Here is a 16,298-nt window from a genome sequence, read left to right as displayed (position 1 = left end):
ACAGTAACCCTTTCCCACAACCTAATGCGTTCCCAGACAATGCTTTAGTCCCTCTTAAGTCCCAACTGTTTTTTCCTGGGTGTTGTACCCCGACTCTTGCCATACCACACAGTTCCCCTAAGCCCTCTCCCCAGGAGCTGTATGGGGCAGTGTTGGGACTAGTGAGACGTAAGCCTGGAGGTTAAGCTGGAAATGTCCAGCCCCGGGGCCCTTATCTCACAAGATAGCCCATTGTGCAGGTTCAGCTTCTCTACTGCTCCCTGCTGCTCGGCTCCAGGCAGTCTTACAGACTATTGGTGGGAGCGGTATTGGCTGGATTCCTGCCGTAGGGCTTGCAGGCCGTGTCTGTCTTGATTTGCTAAGGGTAGTGCCTGCAGACTTTGCTTTCGGAGTCTATAGATAGCATGGACTTTGAGGACTCTGAAACCCGGAAGGGAAATAAGCTCTGTTATCGTCCCCGATTATTGGTGATGTACGTTTTCCTCACATTGGTATATTGTGTTTTATGGTCTCCCACGAGCCGGGAGGGCGAAATAAAATCTGGCTTTATTTCTTTACTAACTGTGTTGGGCTATTATTCCTACCGTTCCCTTTCTCCCTTCAATAATAGATTAAAGGAAAATAACACATTTTTTAATGTGATGATTATTTAATGCTACAGATGAGAAAAAAACACATAAATCAGAGTATGCTATAAACTCCAATGCTCAGCGCACACAGAGCAGCCCTGTCCAACACTCTCTACTAACACCAGCAACAACCTAGTCTGACGTCTACTTACAGCCATGCTGATTGTGCACATTATACAATATCACTTATATCTTTCATCCATAATAATATTTTTTATATATATTTAATGTCTGAGCTATAAACTATACAGTTACAGAAACAAGGTAAAGCTTATTACAAAGTATTATACCCACAAGAGAACGCTATTTAATACAAAAACAAAAACTACATGTAATTATAAAAGAAACCTTTATAATGTATACTGGACTGCATTATAGTTCCACGGAATATACTATACTACATATACTACAAAACCACCACAATTAATAATTATCTATTAAATCTAGCATACTGTTCTTCATTTATCTATGATGACTTTCTATAATGTTTGTAACACTCCTCTAGGTGTCTTCCACTCAACCCACCTGATTCAAGCCCCTCCTCATGTATGCTTCAGTGCTGGGAGCAGCTCTGACTGCTAGGCATGCTGGGAAATGTAGTCCTTCCAGTCTGGTTTGTATACAGCGTGCTCTTTAGAGGACTACATGAATGTTAGGCATGCTGGGAAGTGCAGTCCTTCCGCTGTGTACTATATACAGTGTGTGTGTTTTATTTACACAATTTACAACTACTACTCAATAGTTTTAGTTATAGTTGACTGGATTTGAAGAGATAATATTTCTAATTTCTAGAGAAGGTTTATTTTCTTTCTCTTCTTGTCTATAAATAAACGCACTCTGAAGACAAGGAATATACAGCATAATGTCTATTTGATCTGTGAGTACTCTGGTACAACGAGTATATCTTTCTGCCAGAGGCTAAAATCACAAAAAAATGTTATTAGATTTGTCTTTAAATTCTGTCGTAAAAATTACTGGTTTTTATAGCTAAAATGAAGAGAGATATAAAGTTTGCAGCAGAACTGAGAAGCAATGCTGGATAAATCTGTTTGTACTGTAGTTGTGAAAAACTGTGTGAACGTCCCAAAAACTTAATGAGTGCACAAGAAGTTTAAGCCACCCACACTGGAACCTGGTTTACAATAATACACCAAGGAACTGCAGAGAGTTCAAATGAGCATTCTGATGCTAAATGTATCACCCAGCACTACTGTCATAACGTCTCCATGGTGCACTCTCCCACTGCTGATGTAGAAGTCATGATAGTCTGTGATGTTTTAAAGACAGTGCAGTGTTGTAAGCAAAGCATTGGTCACACTGTAGTACATACCCATGTCTCCCGCAGCCTTGATGTCAATGTTGTCATAGCCGCTGCCTATCCGCACTATAACCCGCAGAGACTTAAACTTCTCCAAGTCTTCACGTGTTAGTGTTATGGTGTGATACATCATGGCGCCCACTGCCTCATTCAGAACCTACAACGCAAATATACCCATTACACAACTTTGAGAACAACTGTGTGTTTTCAATACTAGAACAGGGCTGTGTTTATCCTGCCTCTCCGTGCATTGTAAGACATCAAATGATATACACCGATCAGCCACAACATTAAACCACCGGTCTCATATTATGTAGATCCCTCTCGTGCCGCCAAAACAGCGCTGACCCATGGAGGCATGGACTCCACAGACCTCTGAAGGTGTCCTGTGGTATCTGGCACCAAGACGTTGCAGCAGATCCTTTAAGTCCTGTAAGTTGCAAGGTGAGGCCTCCATGGCTCGGACTTCTTTTCCCAGCACATCCCACAGATGTGGATTGAGATCTGAGGAATTTGGAGGCCAAGTCAACACCTTGAACTCTTTGCCATGTTCCTCAAGCCATTCCTGAACAATTTTTGCAGTGTGGCAGTGGGCACTATCCTGCTGAAAGAGGCCACTGCCGTCAGAGAACACCATTGCCATAAGGAAGTGTACTTGGTCTGAAACAGGTAGGTGGTACGTGTCAAAGTAACATCCACATGAATGCCAGGACCCAAGGGTTCCCAGCTGAACACTGCCCAGAGCATCACTCTGTCTCCACCAGCTTGCCTTCTTCCCATAGTGCATCCTGGTGCCATCTCTTCCCCAGGTAAATGACGCACACACTCTGCTGTCCACGATGTAAAAAAAACATGACATCAGACCAGAACACCTTCTTCCATTGCTCACTGGCCCAGTTCTGGTGCTCACGTGCCCATTGTAGGCACTTCTCGCAGTGGACAGGGGTTAGCATGGGCACTCTGACCGGTCTGCGGCTACACAGTCCCATATGCAGCAAGATGTGATGCACTGTGTGTTCTGACACCTCTCTATCATAGCCAACATTATCAGTAATTAGTGCTACAGTAGCTCTTCTGTGGGATTGGAGCAGATGGGCTAGCCGTCGCTCCCCACCGGTTGTCTTTCCTTGGACACTTTTGGTAGGTAATGACCACTACATACTGGGAACACCACCACAAGACCGGCCATTTTCAAGATGCTCTGACCCAGTTGTCTAGCTGATCAGATCCTTACACTTGCCCATTTTCCTGCTTCCAACACATTAACTTCAAGAACTGTCTGTCCGACTTGCTGCCTAATATCCCACCCCATGACAGGTGTCATTGTAACAAGATAGTTATTCACTTAATTTGTCAGCGGTTTTAATGTTGTGGCTGTTCTGGGTTCCAAATGGCACAATATGGTGTCATTGAGCAGTAATAAAAAGATGTAACCCCATACCGCAAACAGGGATAAAATGTATGTACCATATATGGTGCACTGTTTCTGCATGATGAAACCCACAGCCCCTCTCTCTCTCCTCATGATAATGATGGAGACTCTTCTCCTGTCTCAGGTATAAACTTCCCGCATTATTAATGGTCTTACAAACATATAACAGCGCTAGATAATTATAAATACAAAACCTACATTTATTAAAAAATCAACCTCCCTATGGCGGAATTCATATGAATATACTTGGAATAGTTGTCTTTAAAAGCAAATATTTATTGCTCTCATGTAATCACATATATAAAATATAGACACCGTAAATTATAAATTATATAATTATAAATACAAACCGCATAATTATCTAGTGCTGTTATGTGTTTCTAAGTGTCTTTCATTTCTGGGTTTGACATCAACCCTTTGTATAGTACAGCTGCCGACTTGATAAAGGAATTTTGTATCTACCTGTATTAAATTACAGCTCAGCGCAGAACACACATTCCATTACGTATTGTCTGTACCTTTTCATGGATCTCCTGTGTTGACTGGGCATCGCAGAATGCCACAGTAGCCAGGTCTTTCAGGATTGGCATCTCCACTGTGCAGTCCCTTCCATCCAGCAGAGCTACCAGCGGGCGGGGGTGCATTGGACCATTGAGAGTCTGGGGCCGCATACCTAGAGAATGATAGAGACACAGCAGAAGCTTAGTTATATTTCATGTACATACTCCTGCACAGGGTGCCAGTAGCATTAGATAATGTTTTCTTACATATGTTACTCACTGCATGCTGCCATTTTTCTATGTAAATATGAAACACATCCCAAGTCACTGACCTAAGGTGTGTACCCCAGAATTTATTTTTTTAAAGATGGACATTCACTCATCAATCATTAACCCATCATCTGCCAATTATTAACCCCTCTTCAGCCACTGTTAACCCTATCCCATCACCAATCATCATTCTCCATTAACCTCCTCATATTATCATCCACCATGGTGACCACCCTATGCTTCTATGTAAAACCCTGTGCCTACTCGATCACGAGGAACAGATCAGTTCCCTATTGAGCAAGTTTGGGGCACTCTGGATTGCCTCACACAGGATTGTGGGGCGTACATTGGGTGCCAGTGTTGGTGGTCAGAGTAATGTGCTTCTTACAAAGCCCTCTGTAGATACATTTATAGCTGCATTCCCAAGATAGCCTGGTAATCAGTCCTGCTCACCCCCTTTGAAATGGTTGCAAAAGGGGGCGTGTACAGGAGACCAATTAGAAGCTTTAATCTCTATGGTATCTCACAGCAGAATGGTGGACTGCAGCTGTCCATAACAGTCTCTCTATTGGACGAACATTCATAGGTTATTATATCATTATTACACATGAAAATTGGGACAAAATAAGCCCTACCCTATACCTGCTAAACCGTCACAATCCGCCCAAAGCCCCCTTTTTTGGTGGAAACACTGCCCACTTTTGTGTAAAACACCACCCCCTACACAGGCCTCAAATCAGGATATTTATGACTTATGATATATATATGAAAAGCTGTATATTAGAGTTGAATCATCTGCCTGAAATAACTGAAGTGTTATATGTCCAGCAGACTCCCTGCCGCAGGCTGCCATGTTACTAGTGAGGAGGAGCAACATAACTAGAAAGAATCGCCTTTGTGACAGCAGGGGCTGGCTGGGCTGGGGGACATCTGCACCCCTGGGCTGGTCCCATAGTGGGCCGGGTCACCTGAATTGTTTTCCGTTAAAATGCACCTAATAGGTTGCTGAGTGGCAGCCAGCCCCTGTATGACAGTACATATAAGGAATGCCACTAACTGAGCCACAAGACAAGAAGCCTGCTTCTCAGATCACAGAGGCCAACGTGTATACACACTAATGCCGTGTCCACCGCGTGAGCACTGTAATCAAAGAGACCATGGGGTAAATGTATGAATCTCCGGATTCTTCATCTCCGGCGTGTTCAGCCTCTTCAGCGCTTAAATTTAAAGCGGCGCTGCATTGTAAAGGGAAGTTTCCCTTTACAAGGCAGCGCCGCTTTAAATTTAAGCGCTGAAGAGGCTGAACACGCCGGAGATGAAGAATCCGGAGATTCATACATTTACCCCCATGTCTGTGCTCACTGATACAGCTATTGACTGCACCATAAACAGTCCTGGGGGTAAATGTATCAAGCTGTGAGTTTCCGGTAAGTTTAAAAAGTGGAGATGTTGCCTATAGCAACCAATCACATTATAGCTATCATTTTGTAGAAAGTCCTAAATAAATGATAACTAGAATCTGATTGGTTGCTATAGGCCACATCTCCACTTTTCAGACCAGCCGGAAACTTGCAGTTTGATACATTTACCCCCTGGTATCATGTATGGTTCAGTCAACATTTGCATTAGTATCCGTGTGTACCAACAGTTTGTTTGCTTTTAAATAAAGTTTTATTTCTGAATAATAATAAAGATAATAATAATAAACCTATGCTATTTCATTCACAGTCACATGCTTTTCAACGGAAATAATTCCTTAAATCAGCAATTCTAGAACAAGTCTGGTTTTCTGTGTATTTCAAAATCAGAGAATGATAATTCATGCTGACAGGAGCACATAAAGAATCAGTGGTATATGAATAATTGTAGCAGCATTGGCACCTGGGGCCCCTTAGGGCCCCGGCCAATCCCCCCACCTGCACTGGACAACCTCATCTTAGTTTCCCCAATGTACTACAGTGCAGCTGTACAGCAGACACAGTGACCAGGCTCTGATCAGTGCACTATAGATGGGGCTAATGGAAATATTACTGCTGCAATAACCAAACGCATGAGCAGAGAACTGATATTATTAGTATATTTGTGATCTCATAACAAACATTCTGTGCTATAAAAAACAGAAGCATGTTCCCCTATTGCTGTTTGGCTGATGAGTGTAATTATGTAATTAGCACCCTCCTGTGTCATAGAGCCTTGCAGTGCATTATCCCCTGTTAATAATAACACATTACATAGCTAATTCCTTGCCTCTGTAAACACACTGCAGTATAAGCGCTGTGCCAGCCTCCATCCCTCCAGAGCCCGCAGGCCCTGGCAGATAATTTTGGAGGTTACCGTGGAGATGCTCATCCTGGGAGTTTAGTCACGCCCACTGGTTGCTGGGCGACATGTTATTAAAAAAAAAAAAAAAAGGACCAAAGTTACTGCAGCAAGAAGGCAGGTCTCACGTCATAACTATCCCTGTAATGCCAGGCTTGGGAAATGAATGGCTGAAGGATAAAAATGACAAGACCAGCAGGGATGAAAATAAATACCCCGGGGGTAACCTTACACTTCAGTAGATGCCCTGAATTAGTAAAGATGGGTACTGAATACTGATGCCTACAGACATTGGGGGCAGGCGTTACGTTGGTGGTCTGGTGCCTATAAATGAATTATAAAACAGTGGCTGCAGAGCCCCATAGCAAAATATTTAAAAAACCCTAGACCCCCCCGCCCCTGCCCCTGCAAGGGTCCCAATGCCCCCAGCCCCATACCTGCTGGGCAGAGAGGCCCTTTAAGTCCTCGCTGTCTGCTGCAGCTTTTGACTTTCCATTCCAGTGGGTACTGATACATGGTGGGGGGTGTTGGTTTTTATGATAATATGTGTTTTGTGCAGACATCTCTTTGAACACCCCTGCTCTGTGACTGTAACTAAAAGGATTGAGCGTCTACAAAGCCTCCTGGAGAGAGCGGATCTTTGGTCATGTGCTCAGACCTCGCACTTATGTGTGTAATAAAATAGCTTCTTCACATGAGTTCTACATGGTAGTGAAGGCACAGTCACAAAACACGAATCTCATTAAACAACTGCGGCGTAAGTTAACCCATTCAACCCCTGAAACAAAATGGTTATTTTCAAAATTGGCACAAATTAAAAAAAAAAGCATCAATGGCTACATGTGTGCTCTAAACTATTATAAAACACAGCAGGTCTACTGACACAATATATTTCATGCTAGAGCTGTGTCTGGGCCCCTAGTCCTGCAGATAAGTCAGAAATGGCAGGGCCTGGGATTGCTGGGACTTGTAATCCCACAACAGATGGTGGAGCATATGCTGCCTGACCCTGGTCTTTCCTGTGCAGTTTTACTATAATAGAACAGACTATATGTACAATTATAGACAGGGATTCTCTCCTCACACAGTACAAGCTTCTTAGGATCTAATGATCTTTCAGCTTATGTGATTTAACCCCATAAGTGACAGCTGTGTTTTTCTCATCAACGCCACTGCTCACTCTGACAGGGAAGGGGTTAATTATTTTCACTTATTTTACTGATATATTCCATCACCTGTGGCCCCTGAGATAAAACACATTAATCTACAAGTGAAACCAGATTGGCACAACACACTGACCAGCCCGTGGTATATCCTGTCCCCAGTATTTCTTGCTTATATTTTTGTTTTCAAGATTTTATCAATGGTATTTAGCTAATATTAAGTCTAACAGGTCCCCATGTCACGGTCTAGTGCTCAGATGAGGTTTAACCTTTGCAGAGCCTTTTAATGCTTATACACTATATATGATATCATATATATAGAGTTCGGGGTTGTAAGAGGCTTCCATGGCTAGATTGTAATAATATCAGGCTCAGGCAATCCATGATTCATGAGATGCTTAACTATATCTGCCAGTATGCTCTGCCAATTAAATGCTTGGTGGAAGCTAGGAGTTAGAATTACTGGAGAGCCACAGGTTGGCTACCGAGCATGCAAAAAAGATGGAAATAAATAATATAAATCATCCTTAATAACTATGGCACAAAGATATAATACTTGCACAGAGAAATTGTATTCTAGTTCTCACTATTATCTCCGTGATACTAATGCAAGAACTCAGTTTGACAGATCAAACTTTGTGCTAGAAGTAAAACAAATCCAATCTCCCTGCCCTGCTGAAACTATACAAATTATAGTTACTTGGCTCTGGTGATGCCATGGTGGAGACAATGATGGGTGGTCCAGTCCTTCTGGTTACTTTCTGATAAGGTGAGTGCAGGGAGTGCTGGTTGTGTATGGAAGGTGGTGGCAAGTTCATTGAGGTCTCCAGGTGACTCCCGTGTTTGCGTAGGAGCTGAGGGCTGCAGTGAGGACTGTGCACAGGAGAGGTAGGTGGCAGGCGCTCTCTCTTCATCAGCTCCATGGGCACAGTGTAACTAGTGGGGTAAGCCGTCTTGGGCCCGCTGTTGATATTAGTGTGTACAACAGTCATGGGAATGCCAGACTGAGCAGGGTAGGCGGATGCAGGTCGAGGCTGAACGGAGTATCCGGCACTTTGCATGAATTGTGGATTTTGGGCATTCATCCCACAGGTTGAGTAGTTGGCTGTCTCCAACAAGTGCTGGGATGGGGCGCTAGAAGGACGGCGATTGAGTTCAGCTATTCGAGGCGAGACTGGCTGCAGTGAGGAGTGTTGTGGGTTGGGAGCTCCATCCATCATGGAATTGTTAATGGGCTGTGCATTAAAATCACTGCGCATAAGATCCCCCCGGTGACTGAAGCTGTTGGAGCGAGCCCGGGCTCTCAGGGAGTTGCTTTTCTGTTGATCTTGTCTTAGCATCTGCAGATCTGTCCTGTAGCTTTTGATAAGACCTGAGAGCAATCTCGCTTGACCAAGATTAGCAGCCACTGATTTAATGTCGTGTTCTTCCATGACAGCCAGTGAGCTGGGCGTGTCGAACCCCTGCTGTATCAATGTGCTAATAGTACTTTCCGAGAGGCCTTCATTCCGCAAAGCAGAGAGGAACTCCATATCCAGAGCCCTTTTCAGTTCAGCTCCTGAGAGCGACATAGGGATCTGGGCATGGGATGGAGCTAGAGAGCTATCATACGTATCATAAGCCATCTGAGCACTGATGTTCTCTCTTGCTGCACCATATCCACGATTTGCTGAAATAGATGAAGTCCCCAGAGTGCCATCCATAGCAGCAGATTCACTGGGCTCCACCACAAGGCAGGTGGGAGCTGTCTGCCTCCCTGTTGAAGGATCGATGGATCTTTCCATCATCTCATTATAGATTTGTCTGTTGGGAAATGTGGAAGCCTCTGATCCATATCTGGGGTTAGGTGCTTCTACCGTGTATCTGGCAGGGGAAGAATCACGGCTCCTGGAACGCTGCCCCTCAGTGATGACCCTACCTGTTGGATCTCTGTACATACGACCTACTTCTTGTGGGTGAAAGGGACGTGCAGAGGTCTGTTCCCAGGCCGTTCGGTTTGCAAGGGACCCATAAGTGTTTCCTGCACGAGTTAGCACTGGGTCCCTGTAATAACGAGGATTCTCCAGGGATCTGCCCGGCATTGAAGGCTCATTATAATAATCGTGGGTTTGCACAGATCCACGGCTGGACATTGCCACCTGCCTCTCGTTGGGATAGTTGAAGTCTGGAACTGAGTTATTCCACACTGGCCTACAATCCTGACGCACTAAGTGACCTTGCTGACCTCGGATATATGTGTCTGGGTAAGAAGAGAGGTCCGCCTTTATCTCCGAGCTGCCTGGCACAATAATATCGCGGGATCTGCTGCTTGGCAGCTTGTAGAGAGCTTCCTCTCCGTTGTAGGTCAGAGGATTGTTTATGCCGGCTGCTCTGTGATATCCTGAGGAGATGTCTCCCTCCCAGCTGCCTTCATACCAACCTGCAGCATCCCAGCTACGAGAACGGCTGATGTTTGTATGCTTGCTTGGAACCGGCATTGGGAAGAAAAAAAAAAAAACCTTTCAGCTTAGATACAGTGCTAGAGGAGGAGGCAGGGAACGTCTCAGTTAAAATCTTCTGTTACACGTATATAAATAAAAAAAAAAAACTCACACACAATAAACAGATGTAGCTGCACCTGATCTCTCTGAAGGCACAAACAGAAACAGGCGGCTTGGGTTACAGAAGTATCGGCTGAATTATTAATCCCAGGTAACAGAAGACGACACAGTACAACACCCCGTTGATTGCGGCTTCTGCAGAGGCTTCAGGCACAGACTGGGTGCCCGCGACTAATCCTCATAGCTTTGCCTGAACTAAACAGTGGTGGGGACATTTTATTTGTATGGATAACTGTGTGCAGATTAGAAAACCTGTAAAGCTCTAATCCTGTGTGAGACAGAACGGACCCAGTATCAGGCTGCTGTTATCCCCCTGATGGGGTCTCATATACACTGGTGACAGGAGAGGCTGGCTGGCATGGGGACCAGGGGAAAATAAAATGCCTCAGCTCCTACTAAATCTCTCCCGGTAGAATGGTCATGTAACTAGGGACGGGATCAGTAACCACACAATGCCAAACAGCAGAGCAGGGTCCTCACTGTAAGACCCGATAGCTGCCTGGCTGGGTGTGTGAGAGCTGCCTGGCAGGATGTGTAAGAGCTGCCTGGCATGTTGTGTGAGAGCTGCCTGGCAGGGTGTGTGAGAGCTGCCTAGCAGGATGTGTGAGAGCTGCCTGGCAGGATGTGTGAGAGCTGCCTGGCTGGGTGTGTGAGAGCTGCCTGGCAGGGTGTGTGAGAGCTGCCTGGCAGGGTGTGTGAGAGCTGCCTGGCAGGGTGTGTGAGAGCTGCCTGGCAGGATGTGTGAGAGCTGCCTGGCTGGGTGTGTGAGAGCTGCCTGGCAGGGTGTGTGAGAGCTGCCTGGCTGGGTGTGTGAGAGCTGCCTGGCAGGGTGTGTGAGAGCTGCCTGGCAGGGTGTGTGAGAGCTGCCTGGCTGGGTGTGTGAGAGCTGCCTGGCTGGGTGTGTGAGAGCTGCCTGGCTGGGTGTGTGAGAGCTGCCTGGCAGGATGTGTGAGAGCTGCCTGGCAGGGTGTGTGAGAGCTGCCTAGCAGGATGTGTGATAGCTGCCTGGCTGGGTGTGTGAGAGCTGCCTGGCAGGGTGTGTGAGAGCTGCCTGGCAGGATGTGTGAGAGCTGCCTGGCAGGATGTGTGATAGCTGCCTGGCAGGGTGTGTGAGAGCTGCCTGGCAGGATGTGTGAGAGCTGCCTGGCAGGGTGTGTGAGAGCTGCCTGGCAGGATGTGTGATAGCTGCCTGGCAGGGTGTGTGAGAGCTGCCTAGCAGGATGTGTGATAGCTGCCTGGCTGGGTGTGTGAGAGCTGCCTGGCAGGGTGTGTGAGAGCTGCCTGGCAGGATGTGTGAGAGCTGCCTGGCAGGGTGTGTGAGAGCTGCCTGGCAGGGTGTGTGAGAGCTGCCTGGCAGGATGTGTGAGAGCTGCCTGGCAGGATGTGTGAGAGCTGCCTGGCAGGGTGTGTGATAGCTGCCTGGCAGGGTGTGTGAGAGCTGCCTGGCAGGGTGTGTGATAGCTGCCTGGCAGGGTGTGTGAGAGCTGCCTGGCAGGATGTGTGATAGCTGCCTGGCAGGGTGTGTGATAGCTGCCTGGCAGGATGTGTGATAGCTGCCTGGCTGGGTGTGTGAGAGCTGCCTGGCTGGGTGTGTGAGAGCTGCCTGGCTGGGTGTGTGAGAGCTGCCTGGCAGGGTGTGTGAGAGCTGCCTGGCAGGGTGTGTGAGAGCTGCCTGGCTGGGTGTGTGAGAGCTGCCTGGCAGGGTGTGTGAGAGCTGCCTGGCTGGGTGTGTGAGAGCTGCCTGGCTGGGTGTGTGAGAGCTGCCTGGCAGGGTGTGTGAGAGCTGCCTGGCAGGGTGTGTGAGAGCTGCCTGGCAGGGTGTGTGAGAGCTGCCTGGCAGGGTGTGTGAGAGCTGCCTGGCAGGGTGTGTGAGAGCTGCCTGGCAGGGTGTGTGAGAGCTGCCTGGCAGGATGTGTGAGAGCTGCCTGGCAGGGTGTGTGAGAGCTGCCTGGCAGGGTGTGTGAGAGCTGCCTGGCTGGGTGTGTGAGAGCTGCCTGGCTGGGTGTGTGAGAGCTGCCTGGCTGGGTGTGTGAGAGCTGCCTGGCAGGGTGTGTGAGAGCTGCCTGGCATGGTGTGTGAGAGCTGCCTGGCAGGGTGTGTGAGAGCTGCCTGGCTGGATGTGTGAGAGCTGCCTGGCAGGGTGTGTGAGAGCTGCTGCACTGGAAGTACATTTATCACAGGAGGAAAATATCCCACAATCTACATACATCTCTAGAAGAAGTGCAATGTCTAATACAGATGAACTCTCCCTCCTACACATGATGCCGGTGTTAGGACTGAGCAGTCACATGTAGTAGTTACTAAGAAAATTCAATACAATTGAATGTTAGTATTCTGTGCACCAAGCAGGATACGTGGCAATCTGTGTGACAACTACCAGTCTCTACACGGAGTAACTTATGGCAGTTGCTGTATCGAATAACACATGCTGCAGTCCCTACACTGGGCTACACGTGCCGCAGTCCCTACACTGGGCAACACGTGCCGCAGTCCCTACACTGGGAAACACGTGCCGCAGTCCCTTCACTGGGTAACAAGTGCCGCAGTCCCTACACTGAGCTACACGTGCCGCAGTCCCTACACTGGGTAACAAGTGCCGCAGTCCCTTCACTGGGCAACAAGTGCCGCAGTCCCTACACTGAGCTACACGTGCCGCAGTCCCTACACTGGGTAACAAGTGCCGCAGTCCCTACACTGGGCAACAAGTGCCGCAGTCCGTACACTGGGCAACAAGTGCCGTAGTCCCTACACTGAGCTACACGTGCCGCAGTCCCTACACTGGGCAACAAGTGCCGCAGTCCCTACACTGAGCTACACGTGCCGCAGTCCCTACACTGGACAACACATTATATCCCTATACCCCTAACCCTCCACTGATGAAGAAAAAGATGGAAGAACAATGTAACCCATTCCATCCAAACTATCGAATCCATTTACTTTCTTAAAGTACATCCTTAGTGTAATGAATTTCCTGATCCAGGTCCTCGCTGGCCAAAGCAGCAGCTTATTCCTGCCCATCACACTAACTCACACTGACCTTAATCCTTACAGGATCACACAGTAATCCTTAAATCTATATACAGAGGACAAATGCACACGGCGGAGGCAGCCGCAGTAATTACTGCTCTGCCTAATGAAACATTCTGTCAGTGCTGGGACTGCAGACCCTGGTCCTACAGGGCGTAGAGCACAGGACTGTATCCTCCTAAACCCATGAAGAGGGAGCAGATGCGTGTTCTTACCTGCCATGGTGGCATTAGGATGGAATTAACCCATTCACTGCTGTTAACTCTTCCAAAATGGGTCAAAATAAACAACTATGCTGTTTATACTGAACCTAATAACACACGCGGAGGCCAAGCTCTTCCCCAACTGATAAACTATTAACAAATAATAATTTCCCTGCAGGTAGTGGGTGCCTTGTAGCGGAGGAGCACAGGTTTATGTGTCTCTCCCTCTGTCCATATATAAATGTACATATTATATATAATACATGTATATTATATATACATAAACACTTTTAGAAGTTTTAATGCAATCAGTGCATATATAAGCATCAATCAACATACAAAGACATCAAATACATAACGATAAAAAAGAAGTTATTCAAAAAAAGCAAATGCAATAAATCACATCAATATTTGCAGTGAAATATAGTCCACTTCAAGCGGAATGATTCAATATCTGTGGTTGTGAGTCCTAACAATTGTATATATGTGGAGAGGCTGACTGAGGTGTTATAAAATAGTTCTTTCCAATAAATATCAGTTCGGATTCCGATATGTGCACCAGATGGCTGGTAACAATCAGTACGGCAGTAATATATGGTAACAATCAGTACGTCAGTAATATATGGTAACAATCAGTACGTCAGTAATATATGGTAACAATCAGTACGTCAGTAATATATGGTAACAATCAGTACGTCAGTAATATAGTAATATATGGTAACAATCAGTACGTCAGTAATATATGGTAACAATCAGTACGTCAGTAATATATGGTAACAATCAGTACGTCAGTAATATAGTAATATATGGTAACAATCAGTACGTCAGTAATATATGGTAACAATCAGTACGTCAGTAATATATGGTAACAATCAGTACGTCAGTAATATAGTAATATATGGTAACAATCAGTACGGCAGTAATATATGGTAACAATCAGTACGTCAGTAATATATGGTAACAATCAGTACGTCAGTAATATATGGTAACAATCAGTACGTCAGTAATATATGGTAACAATCAGTACGTCAGTAACATGTTCCAGTTGTTGGGATAACCATTTGAACCTTGGCTACTGAAAGTTCAGCTTACAAATGTTGCCTTAAATAAGTAAAGTCATAAATGGCACTGATGCACTTTTTACTCACCGGTGCTTGTTAGGGTCCCCACTTAACCATACTTCGGTTGAATGGGTGTATTCCCCCCCCCCCCTAAATGGGAGTATCCAAATGTAGACTCCTGATTGGGTAAAGAGGGTTCTCTTATAGATTGGTAAAACAAAGTATATATATATATATATATATCTCCATTTAAGACTTTACTTATTTAGAGCATCATTCGTAAGATGAACTTTCAGTACCAAGGTTCAAACTGTTATTCCAACAACTGGAACATATTACTGCCGTACTGATTGTTACCATATATTACTGCCGTACTGATTGTTACCATATATTACTGCCGTACTGATTGTTACCATATATTACTGCCGTACTGATTGTTACCATATATTACTGACGTACTGATTGTTACCATATATTACTGCCGTACTGATTGTTACCATATATTACTGCCGTACTGATTGTTACCATATATTACTGACGTACTGATTGTTACCATATATTACTGCCGTACTGATTGTTACCATATATTACTGCCGTACTGATTGTTACCATATATTACTGCCGTACTGATTGTTACCATATATTACTGCCGTACTGATTGTTACCATATATTACTGACGTACTGATTGTTACCATATATTACTGCCGTACTGATTGTTACCATATATTACTGCCGTACTGATTGTTACCATATATTACTGCCGTACTGATTGTTACCATATATTACTGACGTACTGATTGTTACCATATATTACTGCCGTACTGATTGTTACCAGCCATCTGGTGCACGTATCGGAATCCCACCTGATACTTATTGGAAAGAACTATTTTATAACCCCTTGATCAGCCTCTCCCCATATATACAATTGTCTGGACACGCAGACAAACACAGATATTGAATCATTCTGCTTGAAGTGGACTATATATATTACTGAATAGCTGCATTGTTATTCTCATGTATTTGATATCTTTGCATATTGACTGATACTTATACATGCACTAATTGCATTAAAATTACTTATCTTCTATATATAACAGAATATCACATTTTCAACTGTGCCTGGGTAATAACACCAGTTCTGAATTTAACCCCAGAGGGTAGAGATCTCTCTCTGAATAACTACACTGGTTGCCTAAAGCGGTAGCATTTAACATCACTTAAGCTGGGTACACACTACACGGTTTTCATCCAATAATCGGCTAAATCAGCCGACATACGACCGCTCGTTCAAAAGTCAGGTCAGTGTGTGCAGTGACACGATGGTCGAAAGTCTGCCCAAATGGACGATTGTCGCCTCATTTGGTTGGTCGTATCGTTTAATATTTTCGTTCCAATCTCGTTTCCGTTGTGTAGTGTGTATAAACTTCCGACCGATCCACAACAGTGAGTACGAAATTACAGTCATTGCTCACGACAACATGGCTGTAAAAAGTCGCTAAAGGGACGTCCGCTTTTCCCTTTATCGTCCTAAACAAGGCTAGTGTGTATGCAGTCCATGGACCGAGCGATCGGACCATCGATCGCATGTAAAATCGATCGGCATAAAAAGTTGGTCGAAATTTCTGTAGTGTGTACCCAGCTTTAGGAAGCACAGATTACCCCAAACCCCACTACCACATCCACACTTTTGCCCTCATATATCTCCTATGTACGGCGAATTATAAATAATATATTATAACAATATATGTGCAGTAGTGCCCCACATATGAACCAAA

General features: G+C 45.4%; 1 protein-coding gene across 6 annotated transcripts in view; it reads right to left on the bottom strand.

The window, feature by feature from the left end:
• The window catches only part of CTBP2 (C-terminal binding protein 2), a 77,553-nt gene that overhangs the window by 14,891 nt on the left and 46,364 nt on the right, over positions 1-16,298 (bottom strand). For 2 of the 6 annotated variants that reach the window (XM_075216058.1, XM_075216060.1), the window contains 2 exons: positions 3,898-4,052; positions 1,960-2,104 (listed from right to left, as the gene is read on the bottom strand). In XM_075216058.1, the coding sequence (XP_075072159.1) occupies positions 1,960-2,104; positions 3,898-4,052 (300 nt within the window). Of the gene's footprint in view, positions 1-1,959; positions 2,105-3,897; positions 4,053-6,396; positions 6,487-8,331; positions 10,124-10,223; positions 10,375-16,298 lie in introns of those variants that run through there. The other 4 variants (XM_075216063.1, XM_075216061.1, XM_075216057.1 and 1 more) reach the window with 4 other exon arrangements.

Source organism: Mixophyes fleayi, chromosome 6, assembly GCF_038048845.1.
Source record: "Mixophyes fleayi isolate aMixFle1 chromosome 6, aMixFle1.hap1, whole genome shotgun sequence".
Taxonomy (NCBI): Eukaryota; Metazoa; Chordata; class Amphibia; order Anura; family Limnodynastidae; genus Mixophyes; species Mixophyes fleayi.
The sequence above is the reverse complement of the archived record's forward strand: the minus strand, read 5'-3'. Positions and strand labels throughout refer to the sequence as shown.